We start from the raw sequence: 20323 nt of genomic DNA, 5'->3' as shown, positions 1-20323 counted from the left end.
CCTGACCTGCTACGCTTTTCCAGCAATACATTTTCAGCCAGACAACTCTGACCTCTTAGCATCATGGTAGCCCACAAACCCACCAACACTAAAACAGCAACTAAATGGACTTGTAAGACCCTATACAGGCAACAAGCAAAACTAATGTCATTTACAAAATACCTTGCAAGAACTGTAACAAACACTACATTGGACAAACAGGCAGAAAACTAGACATCAGGATACATGAACATCAACTAACCACAAGACATGACCCACTCTCGCTCGTATCTTTACGTACAGATAAGGAAGGATGCCACTGAGTGGGACAACACATCCATCCAAGGACAAGCCAAACAGACATACACGAGAATTCCTAGAAGCATGGCATGCCAAATGAAATGGTATCAACATACACATTGACTTGGATCCCATTTACCACCCCAAGAAAACCTAAAAGACAAATAAAAAGCAGGCTTCACCAGAGGCTCACTGATGTTACCTAGCATGGTGACAAAATGTCTGAAAACAAACCTTTCCAGCGCAGCAAGCAAACTTCCATCCAAAAGATTGGGCTTAATTTTCTCTGTTCCGGGAGGATAAGATATGATGTCACAGAGGTGGTGTTCAAGATTATGACAATTCTGACAGGTACAAAGGATATTCTGTTTTCATCAGTTAGTACATTAGAACCTAGGTGCCACTATTTCAAAATTGCCAGCAAGCAAGCTAGGAGTGATAAGAGGAGAAACTTGTTTATTCCATTGTTAGGATTTAGAATGGGAAAGTGAAGGAGACCGAATCCATATCAGGTTTCAAAAGAGCTGAATATACATTTGAAAGGTGATTAATTTAGAGGGCTACAGAGATATGGCTAGAAAATGGGAGAAGCTGGGTAGCTCTGGCAGGAGATAGTAGCAATATGATGGACTGAATGGCCTTCTTCTGTATTGTAAAATTTTATGATTCTTATTTATTTTTGTAATTAAAATAAAGTGTTTTCCAAACATTCAAGCACCACACAAAAGGAAAACAGTGCTCTAAGATGTCTAAATGGTCAATGTTAAAAATCTCAACACCATGTTATAGTCCAACAGGCTTAATTGGAAGCACACTAGCTTTTGGAGTGACGCTCCTTCATCAGGTGATAGTGGAGGGCTTGATCGTAACTCAGACTTTATAGCAAAAATTTACAGTGTGATGTAACTGAAATTATACATTGAAAAACTGATTGCCTGTTAAGCCTTTCATCTGTTCAAATACAGTGATTGTTTCACTTCTTTCATGTGTAAATCACAAAACATTTTTTTCATAAAAGTTGCATTCTTGGGTTAGCTGTTAACAATGGTGATAGCTAGACCATATGTTGAAGCTGTTGGCCCCCTGTATGCCCTGATGTTTAGACGGATTCTAATCTAAAAAGTGAGATAACGGAGTTTTGAATTTATGTAAAACTCTTATCTCACTTTTCAGATTACAAAATATCTAAACATCAGGGCATAGACAGAAAACAGGGGGCCAACAGCTTCAACACATTGTCTAGCTATTACTATTGTTAACAGCTAACCCAAGAATGCAACTTTTAAGAAAAAAAACGTTTTGTGATTTACACATGAAAGAAGTGAAACTATCATGGTATTCGAACAGATGAAAGGCTTAACAGAATCAATTTTTCAATGTATAATTGCAGTTACATCACACTGTAAATGTTAGGATTGAGCCCTCCACAATCACCTGAGGAAGGAGCGTCGCTCCGAAAGCTAGTGTGCTTCCAATTAAACCTGTTGGACTATAACCTGGTGTTGTGGGATTTTTAACTTTGTAGGTGGGTGGCACGGTGGCACAGTGGTTAGCACTGCTGCCTCACAGCGCCTGAGACCCGGGTTCATTTCCCGACTCAGGCGACTGACTGTGTGGAGTTTGCACGTTCTCCCCGTGTCAGCGTGGGTTTCCTCCGGGTGCTCCGGTTTCCTCCCACAGTCCAAAGATGTGCGGGTCAGGTGAATTGGCCATGCTAAATTGCCCATAGTGTTAGGTAAGGGGTAAATGTAGGGGTATGGGTGGGTTTCGCTTCGGCGGGTCGGTGTGGACTTGTTGGGCCGAAGGGCCTGTTTCCACACTGTAAATCTAATCTAATCTACACCCCAGTCCAACACTGGCATCTCTAAATCATAAATTGTCAATAATAAACAAGTGTCTGATTTAATGGGAACTTTGCCAAATAATTGAGATTTGAGATGAGCCCAAGAATATCAATTGTTTGGTCCCAACAGCATATGCCTCTTACCTGAAAAGAGGGAGGTAAGCAGAACATTGCTATCTTTTATGATTTTTTTTCCCTTAAAGAAAAAGGTTGGGTCGGTGGATAATTGACAACTCCAAAGAACCAGTCAGGAGATAGTGGGAGATGACATCAGTCAAATGTCCATCTTGTTTAGAGCCAATGAGAGATTGATTATGTTATGAAGATGCGGGTGTACTGTACCTTTAAGAGTTAAAAGCTGGCAAAAACTACCTGACAGTACCAAGTGTTCTGAAAAAAAGATACAATGTAACATGTGCTCCAGCTACTGGGGTAGTAGGGTAGCTTGTTGCCTGGAAACAACAAAACAGATTCAAATTAGGCCAATCAGTTTAAATTGTACCCCGAAAAATACCAAAATTCCAATCCAATTTGAATTTAGTATACGGATAATCTTAAAAGCTAATGACACAATCCAATCCAATACCAGGGAAAACTGAACAGTTAAGAGGAGAACTGCCAAGCCACCAGCATGTAAAAAGACTGCCCAAAAAAAAAAAGCTGCCTCAAAAAAGTACCTCCATCAAATCAGTAACCTGTGAAGCAAGAATCCCAGAGAAGATTCGACATCTTGGCTGGTTTTTGAAAAATTGAATTTAGGTAAATCTTAAATCGGGGGTTTTAAATCAGATTAGTATTATAGAAGGGAAAGTAAAAGATAGGTGAGAGAAAGGAGTTGTAAATAGCTGTTAATTAAATTATTCTGTTATACTTACAGAAATAAAAGTTGTTACTTTTACTTTAACTAGTTCTTGGCCTATCAATTTTTCACAGATTACTGCACGGGATACATCTTTTATGTGTTGCGGGGTTAGATTAAGCAGGAAGGTTTACCCAGTGTCTTAACAATCATGCATCTCAAACCAATTAGTGATAAATCACACCTAATTTCAGCTCACAAGGATATAATCGATTATCCTGTGGGTTATTCTTGCAAAGAGCTAAGTAGTCGCAGCTTTTGCTGACCACATTCAAACTTGACAGTTATCTTGCTGTCTAAGTAGTCGATCCCCAAACGAAGTGTCAACTTACCGCCAACTTGAACAAGCAAGCAAGAGATGTAGTATATCTGTAAAATCACTCCCCTATTTTGAGAAGAATGGTTTTAACTAAAGTAAAATTTCATGAGTTACTGCATCATATGGCCTCAATGTCTTATTGGATAAAATCTCAAGGTGAACAAATTAGGAGGGTTTGAGGATTAAATTATGACCAAAAAAAACTTACAAATGAGGGGATAGTCAGTAGATAGTGAGAAACTGTTCCAAATGGCAGAAGCAGCTGAGAACCAAAAGATGGCAATTCAACATGAATAACGAAAGAATCAGTGCTCACACAAAATTACTTTCATTTTAGAATCAAAAAGGAGAATCTGGTGAGAGAAGATTCAAGTAATTGTTGGAGAATTGGAGGGGAGGTTGAAGAGAAAAATTATTTTTTAGGGCATAAAAGAGAAAGAGCAGAATTAGCAGAGTAGATTTGAGAGAAACTTTATAATGAGCTGAACAGTGCTGAAAATATGTTGCTGGAAAAGTGCAGGTCAGGCAGCATCCAAGGAGCAGGAGAGTCAATGTTTCGGGCATGAGCCCTTCTTCAACTCTGATACCCAGCATCTGCAGTCCTCATTTTTTCCAATGAGCTGAACAGTCCCAACCTGTGCTGTAACTATTCTATGAATTGCTGTTTTGATAACTTCAAAAAGGTGCTATAAAAATGCAAGTTATCAAGACAGTTATGAAGATGGCATGGTGGATCAGTGGTCAGCACTGCTGCCTCAGTGCCAAGGGCCCAGGTTCATTTCCAGCCTCTGGCGACTGTATGGAGTTTGCACATTTTCCCTGTGTCTGCGTGGGTTTCCTCCCACAATCCAAAGATATACAGGTTGACCATGCTAAATTACCCATAATATTCAGGGATGTGTAGGTTACTTACATTAGTCTGGGGAAATGTAAAAGTAATGGGAGTCAGGAAGTGGGTGTGGGTGGGATACTCTTCAGAGGATCAATGTGGACGTGTAGGGCCAAATGGCCTCTTTCCCCACTGTAGGGATTCTATGATTCATAGGAGTGGATTAGAATAAATTTGATAGAGTCACAAAAAAAGGTATTAGACCAGACGACCAAGTGCAATCACAACATGATTAAAATTATTCTTAAATCAGCTTTCCAGTATCTCAAAGATTCATTTTCATTAGTGTTACAGTTTATTTTATGAACCATGTAAATCACACTCTTGAGTAACATTACTTCCAACCAGCAGAATACAAATTCACGTACATAATTTCCACATATTCTTAGATATTTTCAAAACTGGCCAGTTCAGAAATATTACATACCTCTGCAGCATTCTTAGACTTCTGCACTCTGAATAACATCACTAATTTATAGGTATTTTAAATAAAATGTCTTTATTATGTCATTCCCAATTTAATTACTTCACAAAAATGTAAAGTTGCCATTCATCATTGCCAGTTCATTTCTTCACAACGAATGCAAAATTACATCAGAAACTCTAAACTTACCACCTTGGAAAAATGCCATTTTCAAGACTGGTAGTCTGATTGCGTCTCCAGCGTCGCTGGAAACTACTGGCACAGCTACTGGAATAGGAGGAATTTGGAGAAGGGTATGGTGTAATTAACAGACTACTGAGGGATGCTGCAAGATAAAACAAAATGCAAAAGAACATTATGAACCACAACCACAGACTGCTTTATAGAGCTAATGCACAATTTACAGTGATATGACAAGAGCAAATTATATTGCTGCGGTTGAAAAAAATGTCTAAAACAAAAAAAATCCAATAAATGATGAAAATTAGGAGCCTCCCACCTCAAACAGCAGGAAGTTCTTTGAGATAATTTACACAACATAAAAATGAAAACTAGAAGAAATTCAAAAAAGTTATGAAAAAGTAAATCTGGTGAAAAGCTAATATTTCAAGTACAATCAGCAGTTTTAAAAATTATCTAATATTTTAGTTGACAAATTAGACTATTTTCTTAAACTTAATACGAAAAAAAACGCAATAAATACCTGACCGTGCTATTCCACTATCTCCATCTTCATTTTGACCTCGGCTCGGCATATCCACAGGTGTACTATGAGCTGCAAGAAGAAAGTTCTATCAGGACATTAATTTCACAAAATCAAATTCTCATTAGTCACTTTTGTTACCAGCAGCTAAGTAGCAATTAATCCAATGACAGAATTATAGATGAAATTTTTAGATCAAACACAGTTGCATCATTGCAGATAAAGTGATGATAATCAGTAACACAGCCTTACCTCTAGAACAATGGCCTAAATTTTGAAACTCTGACAACACAAGTGTCTCAGTTACAACACATGCATCTAACCAAAATGCAATCAAGATATCACAGCTACATAAGGTGCTATGGCAATTAAGCTGCATGGAGAATACAGTATTGCTGCCCTGGAGTATCACCATCATAACCAATACTGTTCAAGTCATCATTCCTTTTGAAAATCTGTTGCCCAGCTGTGCAATATCTTCTTAGTGCAGCTGTTTTTGTAAAAAGCAAACCCATCCACAAAGTACAGCAAACAGAATGGCAAAACTCCCTTTTCCTGAAAACAGGTGCAAGTCCATGAATATCATTGAATAGTACAACTGGAATCAGTTACAACTGTCAAAGAGCTATACACTCTGACCAAGAATGGGATCTGAGGAAATGCAACAGTTAGTCATGTAATCCTGTTGGGATAACTCAACACTCAACAGGGAAAGACAATGGTGAAAGATATAAAATGGTGAGAAAAAAGGACATTTATTTGGAGATTCAATGTGGTATTGCTTCTCATCCCTCGTCAAAAAATAAAGCGCTCGAGAAGCACAGCGGGTCAGGCAGCATCCAAGGAACAGGAGAATCAGCGTTTCAGGCATAAGCCCTTCATCAGCTTTTTGGGAGGGGGGGGGGGGGTTAGAGAGAAGGGGCTGAGAGGTAAATCGAAAGGTGGGGTGTGGGGAGTGTAGGGTAGGTGGGAAGGAGAGAGGTAGATGCAGTTGGGGGGGGTGGAGCAGATAGGTGGGAATGAAGGTGAACAGGTTGTACAGTTCAAAAGAGCAGTGCCAAGTTGGAGTGTTGGATCTGGGATGAGATTTTAGTTAAGGTGACGAGAGGAGATAAGGAAGCTGGTAAAATCGACATTGATGCCATGTGGTTGGGGTCTTCTTCCTCCAGGTGTCGGATGCCTTTGATTTGGCAGTGGAGGGGGCCCAGGACTTGCACGTCATAGTCATAGAGATGTATAGCATGGAAACAGACCCTTTGATCCAACTCGCCCATGCTAACCAGATATCCCAACTCAATCTAGTCCCACCTGCCAGCACCCGGTCCTTATCCCTCCAAACCCTTCCTATTCATATACCGATCCAAATGCCTTTTAAATGTTGCAATTGTACCAGCCTCCACCACTTTCTTTGGCAGCTCATTGTATACACTTACCACCCTCTAGGGTGAAATAGGCCTCTTTTATATCTTTCCCCCCTTACCCTAAACCTATGCCCTCTAGTTCTGGATTTTCTGGATTTCGCCCACCCCCGGAAAAATACCTTATCTATTTATCCTATCCATGCCCCTCATGATTTTATAAACCTTGATTGGGTCACCCCTCCGCCTCAGACGATTCAAGGAAAACAGACCCAGCCTAATCACGTCTCCCTATAGTTCAAATCCTCCAATCTTGGCAACATCTTTGTAAATCCTTTGAACCCTTTCAAGTTTCACAACATCATTCCAATAGGAAGGAGTCCAGAATTGCACGGAATATTCCAAAAGAGTTAAAGTGGTCGGCCACAGGGCGATGTGGCTGTTTGGTCCATGTCCCAGAGATGTTCCTGAGAGTTGGCTTCCTGTCTCCCCAATGAAGAGGAGACCACATTGAGAGCAACGGACACAGTAGATGAGGTGTTTGGAGGTGCAGGAAAATCTGCCAGACATGGAAGGATCCTTTGGGGCCTTGGATATAGGTTTTTTTTTTGGGGGGGGGGTCACAGAATGCTGATAGGGGTGGGGAAAGAAATGTAGCATCTCGGGTGGTGGGGTCTGATTGTAAGTGGTGAAAATGGCAGAGGATAATGCACTGTACTTGCAGATTAGTGGGTTGGAAGATGAGAACGAGGGGGTTTCTATCTTTGATGCTATTGGAGGGGTTGGGTTCGAGCGCGGATGTATGAGAAGTGGAGGGGATGGGTTGGAGGGCATTGTTGATCATGCGGGAGGGGAAATTGCAGTCCTTCAAATAGGAGGCCACTTGGGATGTCCTGGAGTGGAATTGCTCCTCATGGGAGCAGATGTGACAGAAGGAGGAATTACAGAAGTGGGGGTGGGAGGAGGTATAGTCCAGGTAGCTGTGGGAGTCCGTGGGTTTGAAGTAGATGTCTGTGTTATACCGATCACTGCAGGCAGAGACGGAGGAGAGGTCCAGAAAATCTGAGATGTCCAGGAGAACTTGGAGGTCACAGTGGAAGGTGTTCGAGAAACTGATGAACTGTTCAACCTCCTTTGGAGATGGCACCGATACAGTCATCAATGTAGCAGAGGAAAAAGGTGGGGAATGGTGGCAATGTAACTATGGAATATGGACCATTCTACATATCTGACAAAGAGGCAGTCATAGCTGGGGACTCCACGTGGGTGCCCATGGCTACCCCTAGGACAGATATCGCTTCACACCTGACCTCGTGCTGGGAATATTTGATCAAAAAATTAAAACAGGTCATTTCGATAAATAATGTTCTCTGTGGTGTCATTCAGCATTAAAAAATGTAAAGGAGATAAAACGGCAAAATGATAAACATTTGCGGGTAGGTCGGCCTGTGGTTTGTACTTAATTGTGATAGGCTCACGATTACAGCAGAGCACCATCCAGAATGGTGGGACTGGCAGACTTGAATAATGAGTGTATAATATTACAGATTAATGCTGAATTATTTCAACAAAGTTATTATTTCAATTAAGCAAAGTATATCTCAAAGCCCTGATTTAATTAGAAAATCCAATATTGAGAATGGATTTCAAATCTCGTTTACGGTCCTAATTAACAGATATAAGCACTGAATCGTAAAACACCATTCCTTCAGAATCTTTAAGGCTTGTTCCTGTAAGACTTCACTTTTCAGAGTTGTAAAATGGGAAACCCATTTATGTGTTGAATTACTTGGAAACACATTAACCCCTTCATTTTGATGATACGAAGTACACACCATGAAAAATATTAAAGTTACTTGTGATAAGTGCAAAAACAAATCAAACTTACTGCAAACTAAAAATCTTTGCAACCAAGCATACAAGTACAATGGATCTTCTGGTTTTGGGTTCTTAGCTATACATTTGGTTTTATTTTCCTGTCTCAATAATTTGTCTTCCACATGTTAAATTCTGATGTATTCCAATCAAACTCTGGGCTTTAACATCAAATGGTTTCCACAAAAGTGGCCCTATCACAACTTACAGGTACAAACATGAAGTAATGATCTGAATTCAATGGGTGAGGGGACAGTAACTGCTCTGGACATCAAGGAAGCATTTAGCTGAGTGAGGCATTGTGGAACCTTATAAAAATTGATGTCAATGAAACTTAGGTAAATTCTAGAGTGAATGGAATCATACAAATGGATGATGATTGGCTAACAACCACCATATCTCAGGACATTGCTGAGAATGGGTAATAGGTCCAACACAGGCTTACTTCCACCTTTAGGGCAATTAGAGATGGTCAATAAAAACTACCTTGCAACAATGCTCCGAATCTATCAATAAAATAGAAAAATTGCAAGGAGGGAACGAGAGAGCGAGAATGCAAAGTACTACCCCATCTACAGGGCACCTTTTTTCTCCAAAGTCCTCGATTGAGTTGTGAACTCCAAACCTGTGTCTACCTTTTGTGCAATGTATTGCCAGAATCCTCCAATTAAATTTCTGCTCAGCACCAGAACAGCACTTAGTCAATGACATTCAACATGACAGACCATGGGAAACCATCCTTTTCAACTCATGCCCTTAACCTTTGACATAGCTGACCTTACCAGCTTCCTCTAATGCCTCTTTAGAGTGGTCTGTCTATATATACAGAATCATGGGCTATGGCTCTTTAACATCTGCACCTCTGAAGTCACAAAAGAATTAAATGTTACAAAGTCAAAAGAATTATGTTCATTTTAAAGATAGAAAGCATTTTCTGAATTTTAAATGTGATTTAAAGTACAGCCTCAGCTTCCAGAACAGAACAGCTAAGAAATGGACTGCTCCAAAATAGATACATGTAACAATTGGCTGTTAAATGGATACCTGAGTTTAGGTTGTTGTTTTGACAACAATTCAAATTTAACCAATTAATTTTAAATTATGTCCAGGATACTAAAATCCAATTCAGTTTGAATTTATTGTACTGACAACATCAGACCAATGGAAGGGAATGATGTTGGGGGATATAAAACCAGGGCATTCTGAAAATTGCTTAGAGAACTGCCACTGAATAGCAGAGCAAATGCCGAAGAACTAACTACTCATTTAATGTACAAAGTTCTCAAAGAAATCAGAAGGCACTATCAAAAATGCACCATTTCCTGTCAGAAAATACTCGCAGTAAAAAGAAAGACAATGACCCAGGGAGAAGACAGCAGAGTCAGGAGACAACATACGAGACTGTGTGCACTTGAGATTAGTTAATGTAATGTTTAATGATTGGGTTATTGGAACAGTATTTTGATAGAATTGTGTTCAGTTAAGGGATAGTGGTTAGTTAGGGGAAAGTGTGTTCAGTTTGTTAATAGTTTTGTTTAGTGTTCACTATGAGTGTTTAGGAAAATAAATTGTTATTTTTCTTTAAATAGTGGAAATTAGGAGTTCTCCCACTCAGTCATTTTAACAGATTATGAGGGCAGATAAGCTTTTCTGGGTGTTTGGTTTTAACTAACAGAGGGGTTTGGCCTCCGCATTGTAACAATTAGTCCTTGACCTGCTCCTATTTTTTAAACTTCATTCAACATTCTTTGAACATGTCCAGTATTGTACGTTCACTGGTATAATGAGTACACCAGCACTTTTCTCAAACTCTCCACTGTCTCAAATTTATCAGGTGATTCTGAATGTCAAACAATTAATAAGAGCAAAACTTTTAAGCATTGAAAATGTCAAAAATCACATGTTGGGCTTCTGTAGAAACCAATTACTTGAATTCTTCTCTAGCAGCTGTCAGATGTTGAAGAACCTACTACAAATCCTGTTACAGGCAATACCTATTTCTATGATGCAACTTTGCATTCTCTTAGTTTACCCACCGAGCACATCCATGCTTTTGATGATTAGTGGAGAAAGTGAGGACTGCAGATGCTGGAGATCAGAGCTGAAAATGTGTTGCTGGAAAAGCGCAGCACGTCAGGCAGCATCCAAGGAGGAGAATCGACGTTTTGGGCATGAGCCCTTCTTCAGGAATGAGGAAAGTGTGCCAAGCAGGCCAAGACAAAAGGTAGGGAGGAGGGACTTGAGGGAGGGGCATTGGAAATGTGATAAGTGCAAGGAGGTTAAGATGAGGGTGATAGGCTGGAGTGGGGGTGGGGGTGGAGGTCAGGAAGAAGATTACAGGTTAGGAAGGTGGTGCTGAGTTCAAGGGTTGGGACTGAGACAAGGTGGGGGGGGGGGGGAAAATGAGGAAACTGGAGAAATCAGAGTTCATCCCTTGTGGTTGGAGGGTTTCTAGGCAGAAGATGAGGCACTCTTCCTCCAGCCGTCGTGTGGCTATGGTCTGGCGATGGAGGAGTCCAAGGACCTGCATGTCCTTGGTGGAGTGGGAGGGAGAGTTGAAGTGTTGAGCCACGGGGTGGTTGGGTTGGTTGGTCCAGGTGTCCCAGAGGTGTTCGCTGAAACATTCCGCAAGTAGGTGGCCTGTCTCCCCAATATAGAGGAGGCCATATCGGGTGCAGCGGATGCAATAGATGTGTGTGGAGGTACAGATGAATTTGTGGTGGGTATAGAAGGATCTTTTGGGGCCTTGGAGGGAAGTAAGGGGGGAGGTGTGGGCGCAAGTTTTCTATTTCTTGCGGTTGCAGGGGAAGGTGCCAGGAGTGGAGGTTGGGTGGTGAGGGCGGGGGCGGGGCCTGACGAGGGAGGCATAGAGGGAGTGGTCTTTTCGAAACACTGATATGGGAGGGGAGGGAAATGTATCCCTGGTGGTGGGGTCCGTTGGAAGTGGCGAAAATGACGACGGATGACACAATGTATATGGAGGTTGGTGGGGTGGTAGGTGAGGACCAGTGGGATTCTGTCCTGGTGGCGATTGGAGGAGCGGGGCTTTAGGGCAGAGGAGCAGGCAGTGGAGGAGATGTGGTGGAGAGCATTGTCGATCATGTCTGGGGAGAAATTGCAGTCTTTGAAGGAGGCCATCTGGGTTGGCTGGTATTGGAACTGGTGCTCCTGGGAGCAGATGCAGCAGAGACAAAGGAATTGGGAATATGGGATGGCTTTTTTTTAAAACAGGGGACAGGGTGGGAGGTGGTGTAGTCTAGGTAGCTGTGGGAGTCAGTCGGTTTTTAGTAAACTGGCGTGTTGATTCGGTTGCCCGAGAGGTTCACCCCGACCTCACGTTTACCTGGACCGTCTCAGACCTCTCCATTTCATGCTGCACTTTGGAAAAGCAAATCAGGGCAGGACTTATGCACTTAAATGGTAAGGTCCTGGGGAGGGTTGCTGAACAAAGAGACCTTGGAGTGCCGGTTCATAATCCTTTGAAAGTGGAATCAAAGGTAGATAGGATAGCGAAGGCGGCGATGGAGGGCTTCCTGATCAAGGTTTATGCCTGAAATGTCAATTCTCCCATTCCTCGGATGCTGCCTGACAGGCTGTGCTTTTCCAGCAACACATTCTCGACCTTGATCTCCAGCATCTGCAGTCCTCTTTCTCCAAGTGAAGGGGCGTTTGGTATCTTTTCTTTATTGGTCAGAGCAATGAATATAGGAATTGGGGGGTCATGTTGCAGCTGTTCAGGACACTGGTCAGGCTACTTTTAGCGTACTGCACGCAATTCTGGACTTCTTCCTATCGGAAGGATGTTGTGAAACTTGAAAGGATTCAGAAAAAAAAACTTACAAAGAATGTTGCCATGTTTGGAGAATTTGAGCTACATGGAGAGGCTGAATAGGCTGTTTTCCTTGGAGCGTCAGAGGCTGAGGGGAGTGACCTTATAGTGGGCGAGTCCAGAACTAGAGGGCATAGGTTTAGGGTGAGAGGGAAAGAGATAAAAGGGACTTAAGAGGCAACATTTTCACAGGAGGGTGGTGCAGGTATGGAATGAACTGCCAAAGGAAGTGGAGGAGGCTAGTATAATTACAGCATTGAAAAGGCATCTGGATGGGTATATAAATAGGAAAGGTTTAGAGGGATATTGGCCAAGTGCTGGCAAATGGGACTAGATTAGGTTGGGATATCTGGTCGGCATGGGCAAGTTGGACCGAAAGGATCTGTTTCCGTACTGTGCATCTTCATGACTCTAAGCATAGCACTCATCCATGGATTCATCAATAAACACATTGACCTAGACCCAATATACCGACCACTAAAAATGAACAACCAGAACCAGCAATCCGAAACAGCAAGAACAAAACCAAACAAATTCTAAAGTGACACAGTACAGCAGCACATCACAGGAGGCTCCATAGCACTGAGGATGTCACCTAGAAAGGGGATGAAAACAGCTGCAATCCAAATTCTTAGGTGGGCAAACATAGCCGCAATAACTCCAACCAGCACCCAAGTTACAAATCTTTACACAAACCTTGACTAACTGAATTGTATCAAGGGGAATGTAACAGATGGGATACATTTAGACAGTGCTATATAAAACAAAACCTTTGGAAGTGCTAGGTAGATGTATCATACTAACAAGACAAAATGCAGGTGTATGATAAATCCAATTTAGAATTACTGATCCATCAGCTTCCTCCCGATCAAAACAGTGGCAGTAGTCTCCAATAATCTCAAAATTGACACCTAATTATGATGACCCCAATTACCAATGGTCAGTTCAGATCCTGCCAGAACTCAGCCCCAGACAAATGCAATAAACAGAGTATTACAGAATAGTTTCCCTTGATATTAAGAAAGCATTTATTTAATTATAGCAATAAAAGGGTCCCTGGCAAAACTGAGGCCAATAGAAATCAAAGGAAAAGGCTGTACTGGAAGCAAGGTTATAATTGTTGAGAAAAGGGCACTGCAGTTTTCCGAATTCACTGTAAAAGTTCTTCAGGGACGCTTCATCAGCTGATCAATCCTGAAATATTTTACTAAAGAACACCAGATTAAAGATAGGTATATAGAAGACAGAACTGTTAGCTCAAAGTTTGAGAGAAGATTTGTAGCTCGGGTGCTCATCGTTGTGGTTCTGTTCGCCAAGCTGGCAATTTGTGTTGCAGACGTTTCGCCCCCTGTCTAGGTGACATCCTCAGTGCTTGGGAGCCTCCTGTGAAGCGTTTCTGTGATCTTTCCTCTGGCATTTGTAGTGGTTTGAATCTGCTGCTTCCAGTCGTCAGTTCCAGCTGTCCGTTGCAGTGGTCGGTATATTGGTCGATGTGCCTATTGATTGAATCGGTGGATGAGTGCCATGCCTCTAGGAATTCCCTGGCTGTTCTCGGTTTGGCTTGTCCTATAATAGTAGCGTTGTCCCAGTTGAATTCATGTTGCTTGTCATCTGCGTGTGGGGCTATTAAGGATAGCTGGTCATGTTGTTTCGTGGCTAGTTGGTGTTCATGGATGCGATCGTTAGCTGTCTTCCTGTTTGTCCTATGTAGTGTTTTGTGCAGTCCTTGCATGGGATTTTGTACACTACATTGGTATAGTATAGCATAGCAACAGACCCTTCACCCATCATGCCTGTGGCAACCATAACACAATTCTAAACAAATCCCATCTGCCTGCATATCACTCTTATTCCTGCATTCTTTTGTCTGTCCATGTGTCTGTCTAAATGCCTTGTAAGAGGTACGAGTGATGATTCAGTGTTCAGTCCAATTAATAATTTGTTTCATAGCAAGTTTACCATCCTAGCCCACAGCACCATTTGGATAACATTTAAGTACGATTTGAAAGTAGCAACTAAAATTTGTATTGAGTGAGTGTCAATGATGACCACCTTGGATAAGTCAAGGTCTAGTCATCACCAAAACTCCTTGAACAACAGCAGCATCAAGTCTCACAACTGGTTTCTGATCATTAACTAGATTAGACAATCCAGATTAACATGGCAGGGCAATATTAAAACAGAGTTATGAAGGGCTCAACTCAGACTCTGACTTCCTCTCTAATAGGAATGGGTGATGGAATAATCACTACTGACTTGAAAGGGTGTAGCTACAACAGCACAGAAGTACTTCAACACCATTTATACCAAATCAGTTACTGGCCTCCAGATCTGTACCTTTCATGCTGTTGAACCACAGTATACAACCTATTGAATACATTTAAGTAAACTTTTTAAGTTGCTGAAATGCTCATATGCAGTAAATCCTCCTCCAAGTAAATAACTAGAATCATCACCTACATTCCCCATAAAACTTGGCAAACAGTGCCTCTGCAAATAAAGTACCTCGACTGTGATCCACTGACTTAGATCAAGGAGTGCACAATTTTGTTTTATTCACCAGTGGAACATGGGCATCTCTGGTTTGTCCAGCACTGAGTGCCTGTCCCTAGCTGTCCATGAGAAAGTGGTAGTCAGCTGCCTTCTTGAATTGGTGTATTAGATTAGATTCCTTAGTATGGAAACAGGCCCTTCGGCCCAACCAGTCCACACCAACCCTCTGAAGAGTAACCCACAGGCAGTAGAGTTCGCACATATCTACTGCCTTTGTCCTTCTTGATGGAAGTGGTTGGAAGTTTGATATAGGCGGTGAAAGCATCTTTGATTAAATTCTGCAGCGCATCTTGGTAGCTTGCGCACACTGCTGCTATTGTGCAACGGTGGTTGATGGAGTGAACATTTGCAGATGTGGTACCAATCAAGCAGGTTAGAGCTGCATTCACCCAGATAAGTGGAGAGCATTCCATCACACTATCAGAACCCAAACTGAGGGTCACTGAGTAAGTTATTGCTGAACAGGTGCTGCTTGATAAAACTGTTGATGATACCTTTCATCACTTTACTCTTGATTAAGAGCAGACTAACGAGAGTGTAATTAGCCAAGTTGGATTTTTTTTTAAGATTACTTAGTGTGGAAACAGGCCCATCGGCCCAACAAGTCCACACCAATCCCCTGAAGTGCAACCCACCCAGACCCATTCCCCTATATTTACCCCTTAACCTAACACTACGGGCAATTTAGCATGGCCAATTCAACTAACCTGCACATTTTTGGACTGTGGGAGGAAACCAGAGCACCTGGAGGAAACCCACGGAGACACAGGGAGAATGTGCAACCTCCACACAGGCGTGTTGCCTGAGATGGGAATTGAACCCAGGTCTCTGGCGCTGTGAGGTGCAATGGTGGTGGATGTAGTGAACATTTGCAGATGTGCCACCATGCCACCCACTAATTTATCCTACTGTATGTGCACAGGACATACTGGGAAATTTGCAACTCCTCAGATACTGAAGCATTACATGTTCAAATACAACAAGACCTGGGCAATATCCAGGCTTGCGCTGACAACTGGCAAAAAAACATTTGTAGCACACAGATGCCATAATGGCCATCTCAAGACAACCTAACCATCGCACTTTGACATTCAATGGTGTTATCATGACTGAATGCTCCATTACCAACATCCTGGGTTTTTTTTGGGGGGGGGGGGGCGCAGACCATTGACCAGAAACTCAACTAGACTAAATCATAGTGGCCACAAGATCAGGTCAGACACTAGAAATACTACAGAGAGTTTCTCATCTCCTGACTCACCAAAGACTGTCCATCATCTACAAGGCACAAGTCAGGAGTGTGTTGGAACACTTCCCACTTGCCTGTTGGGTGCAGCTCCATCAGCATTTAAGAAGCTTCACACCATGCAAGACAAACAATCCATTTGATTGGCACTACATTCACATGCATCCATTCTCTCCATCACCAATGCTCAGTCCACACTGTTGCTACTATCTACTGAATACATTTTCAGAATTCACCCAAGATCCTTAGACAGCTTCTTCCAAATCCACAACCATTTCCATCTATAAAGAACAAAAGCAACAGATACATAGGAATACCCCACCTGCAAACTTCCCTCCGAGCCACTCACCATCTGACTTGGAAATATACTACATAGTTCCTTCACTGTCACTAAAGTAAAAATCCTGGAATTCTCTCCCTAATGGCAATGCATTCCTGATGAAGGGCTTATTGAATCGAACTGAATTTATTATCATGTGTACCGAGGCACAGAGGAAAGCTTTGTCCTGTGACCACTACAGGCAGATCATAGTTAAGTAGCATAGATAGTAAATAATAGGTAAACAGCAACAAAAACAAAAAAGGTATAGTCCATTCAGTATTCTATCAACAGTAGGGTAGAAATGGTTACAAAACTGGCTAGTACCTGTGTTCAGGCTTCTGTACCTTTTCCCCGCGATGGTAGAGGTTGTAGAAAAACACTGCCAGGAGGGATGGATCTTTGAGAATGCTGGCACCCTTTCCTTGACAGTGGGCCTGGTAGACAGATTCTATAGATGGGAGGTTGGCCTTTGTAATTGTCCCAGCCGAGTTCACCACTCACCATCTCACATCTTGAATGTTACAGTTGCCATACCAGGTAGTGATACATTTAGATAGAATTCTCTCGACTGGTGCACCTATAAAAATTGGTAAGGGTATACGCAGTCATACCAAAATTTCCTCAGCTGCCTAAGGAAGATGATACGTTGCTGGGCCTTTGTAACCAGTGCATCCACATGATGAGTCCAAGAAAGTTTGTTGTTGATGACCACTCCTAGGAGGTTCACACTCTCCACCTCTGAGTCGTTATGTGTGTGGGGGGCGTGAGTGACATCCTGTCGAAAGCCAATAATGGAGTTCCTTGGTTTGGCTGGCATTGAGAGCTAGATTGTTCTCAGTACATCATTTTACCAGGTCTTCTGCCCCCCACCTGCAGTCTATTTTGTCACCATCTGAGATTCAACCAACTCTGGCAGTGTCACCAGCTAACTTGTAAATGGCATTAGTCTGGTATATGGCAACACAGACATGGGTATACAGTGAGTATAGTAGAGGGTGAGTACACACCCCTTGGAGGCTCGAATGTGGTGTTAGTGAGGATGAAATATTGTTTACAATCTTCATTGATTGTGGCCTGTGGGTCAGGAAGCTGAGGATCCAGTTGCAGAGAGTGGGGCTTAGTCAGAGATCACTAAGTTTAGTGATCAGTCGAGGGGTTTATGCCTGAAACGTCGATTCTCTTGCTCCTCGGATGCTGTCTGACCAGCTGTGCTTTTCCAGCACCACACTCTCGACTCTGACCTCCAGCATCTGCAGTCCTCTCTTTCTCCTATTGAAGGCATTGTTTGGTGTGCTTTCCTTTATTGGTCAGAATAATGAATATACGAGTTGAGAGGTCGTGCTGCAGCTGTTCAGATCACTGGTTAGGCTACTTTTGGAATAGTGTGCGCAATTCGGGTCTCCTTCCTATCGGAGAGAGGTTGTGAAACTTGAAAGGGTTCAGAAAATATTTCCAAGGATGTTGCCGGGGTTGGAGGGTTTGAGCTATAGGAAGAGGCTGAATAGGCTGGGGCTGTTTTCCCTGCAGCATCGGAGACTGAGGGGTGACCTTATTGGTGGAGAGGGGCCAGGAGTCCAGAACCAAAAGAGCACAGGTTTAGGGTGAGACGGGAAAGATTTAAGAGACCTAAGGGGCAACTTTTTCACAGAAGGTGATGCAGGTATGGAATGAGTTGCCAGAGGAAGCTGGCATAATTATAGCATTGAAAAGACACCTGGATGGGTATATAAATAGGACGGGTTTAGAGGGATATTGGCCAAGTGCTGACAAATGGGACCAGATTAGGTTAGGATATCTGGTCAACATGGACGAGTTGCAGACCTCACTTTCTCCTAATCGCAATATGTCTACCTACAGTAGATGGACTGCAGGCGGTTCAAGATGGCAGCTCACCACCTTCTTAACTCAGGACAGACAATAAAACTGGCTAGATAGCGACACTCACATCCCACAATTAAGGAAAAAAATCCTTACATTGTTGGGCAGATATCAGTTTTGTAGCTATACTGGAACAACTTGGCTAGGGACGCAGTACATTCTGGAGCACAAGTCTTGATGTCTCAGCATGCTGTGCGATCTTGCTTGCCTATCACCAGTTTGAACTATTCCTCCCCTGTTACCTCTACCTCCAAAAAGATTGTGCTTATCCAAGTTATACCACTTTGGAAATTAATTTGCATTGTAACTTTCTTCATTGTCACTGAGTCAACACCCTGGAATTCCCTATCTGACAACACTGCAGAGATGATCAAAAGTACTTCAATAAGAGGGGTGATCATCACACTCACTGTATTCTTGCACTTCCCAGTTGCTCTATGGAAGAACGATGTATTTTAATCGTTACAACGTGCTAAAAAAAAGCCAGCATCATCAGGGTAAAAGAACACATTGCATTAAATTAGAAGTACTGCAGACATTGACGATCTGAAATAAAAACAGAAAAAGGACTAGAGAAACTCAGCAGTTCTGGCAGCATGTTTGAAGAGAGAAACAGAGTTAATGCTTCAAGTCCATTTCTTTGGACTATTTCAAATTCCATTTAAAAGCCTGGCCTGTCTTCACTAGATCAGAGGAGTTTAAATGAGAATATACTAGGTTTGCAATTCAAACATGTTGAGGTTAAGTAATGAGATCACTTATTTGAGTAGCAAATTAGAATGACTTTCAAACATCGAAAAGAGGAGGAACTTGAGAAAACATTTTCACAGTTATTAGAATATGGAGTGCACAAGATTGACAGCTAATGGAATAAGGAGGAGTACTTAAGGAGGAACTTGATTAATAGCTGAAGACAAAATATGAAAAAAAAGGATAAAAGAGAAAAATTGGGTTATAGATAATGCTTGCCTTCTCACAGCCACGATGTACCAAATGGCTGCCTTCCATAATAAAAATCAGAATTCTTCAACAATCCACTCCAAAAGTACCAATTTACTAAGCAAACAGAGTGCATTCAACATGCAGAATTAGTTTTAAATCTGTCAAGTGTTTTATAAACTGTCATTAAGCAATGCTCAAATGTAAGCAGTACAACTGATGAATTGAATTCATTCCTTTGAATGTCACATATGCAGACTATATAGCTTGTACAAATGGTTGGTCACACAGCAACCGCTATGAATTTTTCTTGATTAGTAAGGGGATCAAAGGTGATGGGGAGAAGGCAGGAGAATGGGGCTAAGAAGCATCTCAGTTACGATCAAATGGCAGAGCAGACTCAAATGCACCGAATGGCCTAATACTGCTCCTATATCTTATGGTATTTTGATTTTATGCAAAACTGCAAAGCAGAGAACAGTTATGTAGAGGCAAAATTAAAACTACACCCCAAAATTAAACAATCGCAAGCTAAACCTATTGTGAATGCACAGCCTAGAAATACATGGGCAGAGTTCATCAACTGAAAAAAGAATTACCTGTTTTGCCAATCAATGAGAATATGCTCTCAGTTGCATCATATCCTCAGCGATGCCTTTTTTGCATGAAACAAAATTTAAGATTGCATCTGCGGTTTATGCAACCAAAGCAAAAATTCCACAAACTTCTGCCTTTGTATTCTCCATTAAAATCACAACAAAATGAGCCAAGTGCTTTTGTGTGGTACACACTATGCTCAGCATTCCACACAAACCTGCAAAGAAAGAAGCACTCCGGATGAGATGGAGTGGACCTGGTTCAGTAGGACATAGTAGCAGCTTGCTGCCACAAACCAACAAACGACCTAATGGTAAAAGTGGGGTAAGAAAATACCAGTGACTACAATAATAACTCCAAAAGCTCAAAAATGTCAAAAGAAATAACTGAAATTTTGAATCCAGCCTTAC

At 41.9% G+C, this 20323-nt stretch overlaps 1 protein-coding gene across 4 annotated transcripts in view; it reads right to left on the bottom strand.

Moving 5' to 3' along the window:
* LOC132833466 (folliculin-interacting protein 2-like) overlaps window positions 1–20323 on the bottom strand; it is a 130987-nt gene that overhangs the window by 35709 nt on the left and 74955 nt on the right. For 3 of the 4 annotated variants that reach the window (XM_060851786.1, XM_060851787.1, XM_060851788.1), the window contains 2 exons: window positions 5317–5388; window positions 4803–4938 (listed from right to left, as the gene is read on the bottom strand). In XM_060851786.1, the coding sequence (XP_060707769.1) occupies window positions 4803–4938; window positions 5317–5388 (208 nt within the window). Of the gene's footprint in view, window positions 1–4802; window positions 4939–5316; window positions 5405–20323 lie in introns of all 4 variants that reach the window. The other variant, XM_060851789.1, reaches the window with a different exon arrangement.

Source organism: Hemiscyllium ocellatum, chromosome 36, assembly GCF_020745735.1.
Source record: "Hemiscyllium ocellatum isolate sHemOce1 chromosome 36, sHemOce1.pat.X.cur, whole genome shotgun sequence".
NCBI classification, from domain to species: domain Eukaryota; kingdom Metazoa; phylum Chordata; class Chondrichthyes; order Orectolobiformes; family Hemiscylliidae; genus Hemiscyllium; species Hemiscyllium ocellatum.
This window is presented reverse-complemented; position numbering and strand designations above follow the sequence as displayed.